The sequence below is a fragment of the Oryctolagus cuniculus genome, chromosome 9 (assembly GCF_051225735.1).
Source record: "Oryctolagus cuniculus isolate XC-2025 breed Fujian yellow rabbit chromosome 9, ASM5122573v1, whole genome shotgun sequence".
NCBI lineage: Eukaryota > Metazoa > Chordata > Mammalia > Lagomorpha > Leporidae > Oryctolagus > Oryctolagus cuniculus.
In genome coordinates this window covers 77,734,387-77,744,942 of record NC_142875.1, presented here as the reverse complement: position 1 = coordinate 77,744,942, position 10,556 = coordinate 77,734,387, and the positions used below count along the sequence as shown (strand labels likewise).

Here is a 10,556-nt window from a genome sequence, read left to right as displayed (position 1 = left end):
CTGGCACACCGGGTTCTCGTTCCGGTCGGGGCGCCAGATTCTGTCCCGGTTGCCCCTCTTCCAAGCCAGCTCTCTGCTGTGGCCAGGGAGTGCAGTGGAGGATGGCCTAAGTGCTTGGGCCCTGCACCCCATGGGAGACCAGGAGAAGTACCTGGATCCTGCCATCAGATCAGCGCAGTGCGCTGGCCATGGCGGCCATTGGAGGGTGAACCAACGGCAAAAAGGAAGACCTTTCTCTCTGTCTCTCTCTCTCTCACTGTCCACTTTGCCTGTCAAAAAATAAAAAAAAGAACTATATAACTGATTCCTTCTTTGTATTGACTGATAGAAAACTTAAAGCTAGAGCTTTTCTTAGTTGGTAATTCTTGCAAAACTTTAACTTTTATTTTCATCTTTTGTTTTGTGGATGTTGTTCTTTTATCTCTGTATCTAGTAAATGCTAATTAACATTGTTTCTAGAAGGAAACAAATAAAAGGAAGAAAATAAATATGTGATAAATATATTTAATCTGCACAGCAATCCCAAGGCAGTTGTTAGAATAAATATTCCCAACTATATAACTGATAAAACTGAGGCAAAGAAAAGTGATTTACTCAATGTCAGAAATTTAAAGGTGGCAAAACTGATATTAGAATACAAATCTTTAAGAGTCCTCTGTTTCAGTTCTTTAAACTATATATCACCAACATTCCATCATTCTGTTTAAGACAGACATTTTCTGACATCTGGAAGTATCCCAAAATAGCTTCTGCAGAACTATTAAGCATGACTCTCCTCTTAAGATGGTCCACTAATATGCATGCCATCTCAGTGACTGAGATCATCTTCAAGGTTCTTTAGTCCAATCCCCAAAATAGCTTAGCTCTATATTAAAGGAAACAAACTTGTTTATTTTTCATTGATATTCATAATTATCATTGGTGTTTACATTATCAATTGACTGCTAATGCTAAGAAAGATGATATAAGATATAAAAATCTAGTACTTATCTAGCAATATGGGTCATAGTACCAGATATCTGTAGTTAGCTTACAATCAGAAAATATTTCCAAATACTTATAGTTTCAATGTAGAATAACTTAAAGGAAATTACTTTATATTTTCTGTATTACATTTTAAATTCATAAAAGAATTATTTGGCCTTATGAAATGCATGCATCTGTTCATAAAGAAATAAACATATGTAGAGGTAGCTTTAGAAATGCATTTGATAATCATTACTGGTGATACTGAATAGAACTAAGTTTAGTGCCAGATAGAAGGTGGAAACACCATTATCTGGAAACTCTACTTACCTCTGGGTGACTTCTGGAAATATAAAAATTTCACTTATTAAAGTGAATTAAAACTTAAAACTTATTAAAGTACGCAAATAAAGTATAGGTGTGTTGTAGACTCAGATGACATAAAAATGTCTTAATGACAAAAATAATCTCAACATAAGTTGGATATTTTAAAAAAATTATAAATGCCTTCTCTTGTCCTCAATCTATCTCCACTTCCAGATTTAAATATTTTGAACACATGCAAAGTTTGCTCCAATGAATTAGGCTATCATTGTGAGATAATAAACATCAAAAAAATTATTTAAATCATCATTTGCTAAGTGGCAAGACTCTGATAGAATGAATAAATATTGATTTTTCTAGACTGGTAATAAATTTTACTTAAGTCATTTTGCAAGTATGGAAAATTAAGACAAGATGAAAGATGTAATAAAGATCTCCTAAATTCAGGGCAAGGGGCTAGACTATCAACAGGAACTGGGCTATAAATAGGCTAATTCACAATTGAAGGATGTTTCTATGATACCATGATATTTTGAATCATTTTTATGCATTTAGATGCATAAAAATGCATTTGTTAAACCTAGGGCTTAAAACACTAATCATGATAGTTTAAAGTAGCAAAAAGTTCTATAAATTCACATTTCAGCTAATAGCCAGATATAATAGCAATTTTACTATTACAGTAGATCATAGATATATTATTAAAGGCCAACTGTAATGATGTCAACCTACAGATATTCTAGGATATTAAATCACAAGTATTTCCTTTAACTGTTTTAAGGTCATAGGGAAATTATTTTCATGCAGACAAAGGAACAAACTGGAGGGACAGCTAAAGAGAAGTTTCACAGTTCTTTCTTATCTATTTCATTCCCTGAAAAACAAAATGTGTTTAACTTTAGCTTAACAAGCTGAATATTCTAAATAGTGAAAAGAGGGGAAGAAATAGATATCCGCCTAGTTCTGGAATCATGGATTGAGTTTTGGAAGATGGTTTGATCTTGTAACCTTTTTTACTGGTCCTCTCTTGGCATTCGCTATCTTCTGGTGAACTGGATTAAATCTTCCCCTGAAATAAAATAAGTTGATTGTGATTTTTCAGTCACCATTGTGTATCACAGAAACATTATATGCCCCACAGGGAGAACTGTATATTGCGAATAATTCTCCCAATCCTTCTTATGGAATCTTCTTTTTCATATTTTCTGCTTACAGCACAATCTTAGACAGAAACATGTTATACCACATCATCTCGCCATAACCATAGAGATAATCAACACAAAGGTAGATGATCCAAAGACTGGAATGCAGTACACCAGGTGCCCTAAAATGGATAATAGACCATTTGATACTTGCCACTGGAATTTGAATTGAAAGAGAGAGAGAGAAAGAGAGAGAGAGGCTGACTTTATTAAGTAGATCAAGGACAATAAAGCTATAAGGATCTATGAATTTAATAGGATCCTCTTTCCCTTTTTGACCTATATATCTTTATAAAGTTAACCTTCTTTACACTCTTACTTGGGGTAGTAAGAGGCCACTTCAATTCCCTACAATGCAGTTTAAAATATTTTAGTTAAAGGGGAACTATCAACAAAATGACTGGGTAAGACATCATTTTCTCCTTTTCTTATGAAGAACATCATCCCCTCCACAAAAGCCATGAGAAACTGGAAAAATGGTCAGAAGTAATTTTCAGAACTCTGGGCACTCACTGAAGTCTTGCAACAATCTGTGAGAAATTATTTTTTCAAAAGACAACTGAAACAAAGTAAGCACATAGAGATTTGTGGCACTGTAACTTGCTCTCTTCCTATCTGTTGTCCCCACCCTACCCTCTTCCCAGCTGTATGCTACCCTTGAAAACCAACAGCCCATAATCACAGCAAAAACCAGTTGGCTGGGGATACAGTAAGGTCAGTGCTCTGTTAAAGCCTCTTACATTCCCATATTATTTTAATTATTTAAACAGTCTGGAGATTATTTAAAAGACTCCACATACAAAGTAGTCTTTATTTGACCTGACCTAAAGATGATCCAAAATGAAAAATATTTTTACTAGGGGCATTTCCTGGAAAAATAGAAGTTACTATTTAATTTCGTATCTCCATGAATCAGTAAATAAGAGATGATTTTTAAAATAGGCTAACCAGAAAGTCTAAAAGAAAAAGTTGGGGAATGAGCACTCATAAGTTGCAACATATTTCTTGGAATCCAGGTGGTCATACATGGTATAACTGTGTGCATGCATAGGGCTTTGTGCCTACTAAGCAAAACCCTTAGATGGATTAAGGTCTTGCCTCAGGCTGATCCTAGGATTTCTCACAAGCAGGAATTGAAGGCTAAGGGAGAGTTATAATTTGTGACTGAGTACTGATGGCATGACACAACACACACATGGAGCAACTCAACAAAGTCTGGGAAACTTATTTAATTCAGTATTTAAAGAAATCTAAGTCCAATCATTAGCTAACTATTAAGGTAACTTTGCAGAGATTCCAGTAGCCAGAGACTTGACACAATTATAATTCAGAAGCCACTAAAACACAACAACAAACCATGGAGACAGGAGAGACTATTATATACATAATGCACACATTAAATTACTTAAAATGTCCAGGTTAAACAAACAATTATAAGACATGCAAAGATACAGGAAAGTATGGCTCTTACACAAGAAAAATGTAATTGATAAAAATTCCCTGAAGAAGTGTAAATATTGGACTTATTGGAAAAAGAATTTATATCTACTATTTAAATATGCTCAAAGAACTAAAGGAAACCACCTATAAAGAATGATGTCTCTATAAATAATATCAATTATAAAGAGATGTTAATTGTTTTAAAAGGAACCAGACATCCTAGAGTTAAAAAATGAAGTAACTGAAATGAAAATTTCACTAGAGGAGCTCAACAGCAGATTATAGCTAATAAAATTAGTGAAGTTGAAGATAGGTCAATTAAGATTATACAGCTTAAGCAAAACACAACAAAGTGAAAAACAAAAGCCTCATATACCTCATATATATGGAACATGCTAAAGTTAATCAAAATATAAACAATGAGTGTCCCAGAAGCAACAGGGAGAGAGAAAAGAGCAGAAATAACAGTAGAAATATAATAGCTAAAGATTCCCCAAATTTAATGAAAAATATTAATCTACAAGTTGAAGAAGTTAAGCAAATGCCAATAAAGATAACATGAAGAGATCAATATGCAAACACATTATAGTCAAACTATCACTCAAACTAACATTCCCAGATAAACAAAAATTGAAGTAATATGTCACTAGTAATCCTACTTTATAAAAAATACTAAAGGAAACCCTTCAAGTTAAGAAAAAAGAACAGGGTACAGTATTGCAAATCTACATGAAAAATAAAGAAAACTGTTAACAATAACTAAATAGGTAAACATAAAAGACAGTACAAATGTATTTTTATTTGTAACTGTTTAAATTTATTTGTAACAAAATGTATATTTTATTTGTAATTCTTTTTAAATCTATAAGATTCAGAAAATAACTGTATGAAGCAATAATTATAAATCTGTTGATGAAAACAATGTATAAAGAAGCAATTCATATGACAATAACAATACAAATTAAGAAGGAGAAACTAGAGCTATGCAAAAGAAATTTTTGATAGACTATTGAAATTAAACTTGTTTTCATGTAAAGCAGACTGCTATAAGTTAAAAATGTTAATGGTAATTGAGACCAGAACCAAATAGCTTCATTCATTCTCCCAATTCTTTTACTTACTCTTCATAAAGATCACACAATGGAGAATACTTCCCAATTTATTCTGCAAAGCAACTACAGTTATTCTCTCAGTATCTGTAAAGGATTGATTCTAGGACTCAATATGAATACCAAATCCACATATGCTCAGATTCCTTACATAAAATGGCACAGTCTTTGCATGTAACCTACATATGTCTACCTTTATACATCATCTCTAGATGGCCTATAATACCTTTAATGATGAAAATATTATGTAAATACACATTAAAATGTATTTTTAGGGAATAATGACAAAGAAAATGTTCTGTACAGATGCCCTCCTCCCCCGCAAATATTTCAATGCATGCTTGACTGAATTCACAGATGTGGAAAACAGCTGACTGTATGAGGGGTCTTCAAAAAGTTCATGGAAATGCATGTTGGGAAAAAACCTATGCATGGTTTCAATCTTTTTTCACACAAATAAATTTATCTTTTAATTACATTCTCTACAAACTTTTCAAAGTATTTTTTTAAATGTAGATGCTTTCCTTTTTTAAGATTTTATTTATTTATTAGAGAGGTAGAGTTACAGACAGAGGGAGACAGAGAAAGGTCTTCCTTCCATTGGTTCACTCCACAAATGGCTGCAACAGCCAGAGCTGTGCTGATCTAAAGCCAGGAGCCTGGAGCTTCTTTCAGGTCTCCCACATGGGTGCAGGGGCCCAAGCACTTGGGCCATCTTCTGCTGCTTTCCCAGGCCATAGCAGAGAGCTGGATTGGAAGAGGAGCAGCTAGGGGGTCTAGAACCAGCGCCCATATGGGATGCTGGCATGACAGGTGAAGGATTAACCTACTGCGCCAAGTTGCTGGCCCCCAAAGTATTCTTGTGTTATCCTTATATTCTTGCTTCTACTTGCTTTTGGTTTGGTTTGCTCTTTTCTTTCCAAATTTCTTAAGATTGAACATAGAGTTTTAATTTCAAGATATACATTTACAAGTATAGATTTCCCTCTAAGCGCTAAACTTGATAAAGTGCATCTCTGAAAATAATTCCAGCCAATATCATACTTAACATAAAGCCTAAAGATTTAATATCAGCAACAAGTTAAGGATGTTCACTATTAACACTTTTATTTAACATTGTATTGGAAGTTCTTGACAAATCAATTAGACAACAAAAATAAATTAATATAAAAATTTAAAAGGACAAAGTAAAGCTATCTCCATTTTCAGGTAACATCATCTTGTATATAGAAAATACTAAAGAACACATACACATCTCTAACTGATCTAATAAATTTGTCAGGGCTTCTGTTTGAACAATCAATCTACAAAATTCAATTGTATTTACAGATACCAGCAGTAAATAGTACCAAAACAAAATTCACAAATGAAAGATTTTATACAAAAAATATAAAATGCCTCTGGAGGGAATTAAAGAAAGCCTGAATAAATTGGAAGACATTCCATGTTCATTGACTTGAATACGTTGACACTGTTGAGATGGCAATACTACTCAAAATTATCTATAGATTCAACCCAATCTCCATTTAAATACCAGTTGCCTTTTATGAAGAAACTGACAAGCTGATCCTAAAATTCATGTTGAAATAAAAATACTCTAAATAACAATCTTGGAAAAGAACAATAAAACCAGAGAGTTTGCACTTTCTGATATCAAAAAATTACTAAAAAGATAGTCATCAAGACAATGTATGACATAATTCCAAGTTACAAGTCAGTGAAACAGCTCTGAGTCTAAAGATAAATTTGTATGTTTATGGTCAACTGACTTGAAAGGATTCTAAGGCAATTTAATTGGGGAACAACAACAACAAAAAAAAAACTGGGCAACTGCACCACATACAAAGACCATAATTGAACCCCTACTACCATATACAAAATTAACTCAGGGACCAGCATTGTGGTGCACCAGGTTAAGCCACCACCTACAATGCCAGCATCCCATAAAGGTGCCATTTCAAGTCCTGGCTGCTCCACGTATGTTCCAGCTCCCTGATAAAGGCCTTAGGAGATGTCCTAAGGCCTTGGGCCCCTGCAGCCATGCAGAAGACTGAAGGAGTTCCAGCCTCCTAACTTTGGCATGGCCCAGCTCCGCCTACAGCAGCCATATGGGGAGTGAACAAGAAAATGGAAGATTTCCCAGTCTTTCCCCTCTCTCTGTAACTGCCTTTCCAATAAATAAATAAATATTTAAAAAAATTAATTCAAAAGGGAGCTAAATCTATAAAACTGTTAGAAAAAAACAAAGGCTTGTATCTCCATATTTTTAGATTAGGAAATGGCTTCTAAGATATAACACTTAAAGTACAAGTAACCAAATAAAAATAGATCAATTAGACTTCATCAAATTTGTGTTTCAAAGGGCACCTTTAATAAAATGAAGACACAACCCGCAGAATGGGAAAAATATTTACAAATCATGGCTCTAATAACATCAAGTGCCCAAATTAAATAAAGAACTCCCACAATGCAACAACAGCATAAAGACAAACAAAATCCAACTTGAAAACAAGCAGTGGAGATTTGAATAGACATTTCTCCAAAGAAATTACAAGAATGATTAACAAATACATGACAAAATAATCAACATCATTAGTCACTGGGGAAATGTAAATAAAAACCATAATATACCACTTCACATCCACTAGGATGGCTTAATTTTCTTTAAAAAATATAAGATAGTTGCCCATATTCTAACCAAAAACAGCAACAACAACAACAAAAATGAATGAGTATTGACAAGGATTTGGAGAAATTAAAACCCTCATAGTATGGCCACTTCGGAAAAAATGTTCCTACTTCCTCAAGAAAGATAAAACAGAATTAACCCAGAATTCCATTTCAAAGGCATATACATGAAACTTATGCAGGAATATGCACACCATCATTATATAAAATAGTGAAAATGTATAAACCTGATGACTAGATAAACAAAATGTGGTATATTTCAAAGCTGGAATAATACTCAGCCACAAAATGGAATACAGTACTGATACATGCTCTAACATAGACGAAACTTAAAAACATTATGCTAAATGACAGAAGTCAGACATATATGCCCCATATTGTATGCGTCCACTTATAAAAAATAATAAAAACAGAAAAATCCATAGAGAAAGAAAATAGACAAGTAATTATCAGATGTTAAAATAGAGGAATGATGAGAATTATATTTAAACAAAAATATTTCTAAACATGCTTTGTGAATAAACTATTTCCAATTAAAATCTTTTTCATTAAATAATAATATTTAAGAATAATTTCATTTCCTGGTATAATATACAATTAATCACAAATTGTTCAATTATATTGCTTACTGTACTTCATGCTTTCTATTACTTTAAGAAATATTTGGGGCCAGCGCTGTGGCGTAGCAGGTAAAGCCACCCCCTGCAGTACCACCATCCCATATTCCCGGCTGCTCCACTTCCAATCCAGCCCTCTGCTATGGCCTGGGAAATTGGAACAAGATGGCCCAAGTCCTTGGACCACTACATCCATGTGGGAAGACTGGAGGAAGCTCCTGGCTCCTGGCTCCTGGCTCCTGGCTCGGATCATAGTAGCTCTGGCCATTGTGGCCAATTGGGGAGTGATCCAGCAGATGGAAGACCTCTCTCTCTCTCTCTCTCTGCTTCTCTCTGTGTAACTCTGACTTACAAATACATAAATAAATCTTTTTAAAAAATGTTTTAAGTAGCTTTGTAAATATGGCTCATTTTTTTGACAGGAAAAAAATTCTTAATTATGAACTTAACCCATATGGTGTATTTTAAAAGGTGCAATGCTTTTTTTTTTTTTTCATTTATCCGTGAAAGAAGTTAGAGATTAACTTCCCCCCAAATCAGCAAATGGCAAACAAATTTCCTTGAAAGTCACAGTCACATATAGTGCATCCTAGAAAAGAGGAGGGGCAAGACAGGCTCCACCCACTTCCATGAGTTTCCTCAAAGACTGGATCTACTCAAGGGTGGAGAAAAAAGGCAACTTTCAAAAAGGAGTATGTTATTAAATGAGACATTTACTGTACTCTGTCCTAAGAGCACCAGGTGGGGGACATGTCTTCTAATGCTAGGTCCAGGAAGTGGAATGTGGAATCAATCCGAAATAGGACCCATTTCTAAAAGATCTGACATGATGACTCTAATCATGAAGTTGAGACTTCACTCTTGAAATATGTTCAGTCTCCTAGAAGTCTCTTAGAGCAGTGTTTTTCAAACTTAAAAACGGGCCCCTGCATCTGTGTGGGAGACCTGGAGGAAGCTCCCAGCTCTTGGCTTCGGATCGGCACAGCTCTGGCCATTGCGGCTATCTGAGTAGTGAACCAGCAGATGGAAGACCTCTCTCACTCCCTCTGGCTCTACCTCTATGTAACTGTATTTCAAATAAATAAAATAAATCTTTAAAAAATGCAACTCAGTAGTAGATTGATTAAGTTAACACAGCAATATAAAAATAAATAGAAAATAATAAGAAAATCAACATGCATCACACTTAATAGGGTAAATATTGTTTCATAAATTATTTGTTATATTTTGTTTGTGGGTAAACAGGGTCACAATATGGTATCTGTCATGATCAACGAAGTTTGGAAACCATTTTATGTTCCTTAGTATAATAATTTTTAAATAAATGATAATGGTTAAGGCCTTTGCAAGCTTATACTAGAATAATAAAGTTGTAGTTCATCATTTATAGCTTCAAATTATTGCCATAAATGTACATTTCCCTCCTCCCAAATCAGTACTTCATTACTTTGCTGATTCTTTACATTTAATAAAATACTATAGATTGAAGCCTAATGATAATAGTTAATCTTTACTAAACTAAATATTTTCAATAATCTAATTCTCAAACCAATTGTTCAATTTAGGTTTCCTATTCCCCATTTTATAGGTAAATAAACTGATTCTGAAAGCAGTTACTTATACAAAGCCACATAATAAGTGGTAGAGGCAAAAGTGACATTTTGTCTACTCTAATGTCATGCAAATTTTCATTTACCCTCTTGCTCCTCATTATTTTTTAAAACTGGTGCATTGTCTTAGTTACACAAATATTTACAATATTTTTTAAAGATTTATTTATTTATTTGAAATGCAGAGTAACAGAGAGGCAGAGGCAGAGAGAGAGAAAGAGAGAGAGGTCTTCCATCTGCTGGTTCACTCCCCAGATGGCCACAATGGCCAGAGCTGTGCCGATCCAAAGCCAAGAGCCAGGAGCTTCTTCTGAGTCTTCCACGTGGGTAGACTCTTTAGGATGAGGTTTGAATGCTGTCAAAAAACTCTGTGGAAGCTACTAGGTAAGTTTATTGACTGTGACTCATGGCATATATTAATTTTGAAAAATCATTTTCCTGCAAGCAAGAAGCTCAACACTGATACTCCACAGCAGTGACTCTTGGAATAACAGATAATTCAGTTTCATTTTCTTTTCTGCTTATAAAAGGTTTTGTAGGGTGATTAAAGGCCTGAAAAAAGACAATAACAAAGTAGTAGTGGGATAAAAGGACCTGAGG

At 34.2% G+C, this 10,556-nt stretch overlaps 1 protein-coding gene across 1 annotated transcript in view; it reads right to left on the bottom strand.

Annotated features, from left to right (window-relative positions):
- Positions 1–873: 873 nt before the first annotated feature.
- CCDC169 (coiled-coil domain containing 169) overlaps positions 874–10,556 on the bottom strand; it is a 61,567-nt gene continuing 51,884 nt past the window's right edge. Inside the window, exon 8 of the mRNA XM_070049015.2 lies at positions 874–2,359. Within this exon, the coding sequence (XP_069905116.1) occupies positions 2,260–2,359 (100 nt within the window). The 3' untranslated portion in view covers positions 874–2,259. The remainder of the gene's footprint in view (positions 2,360–10,556) is intronic.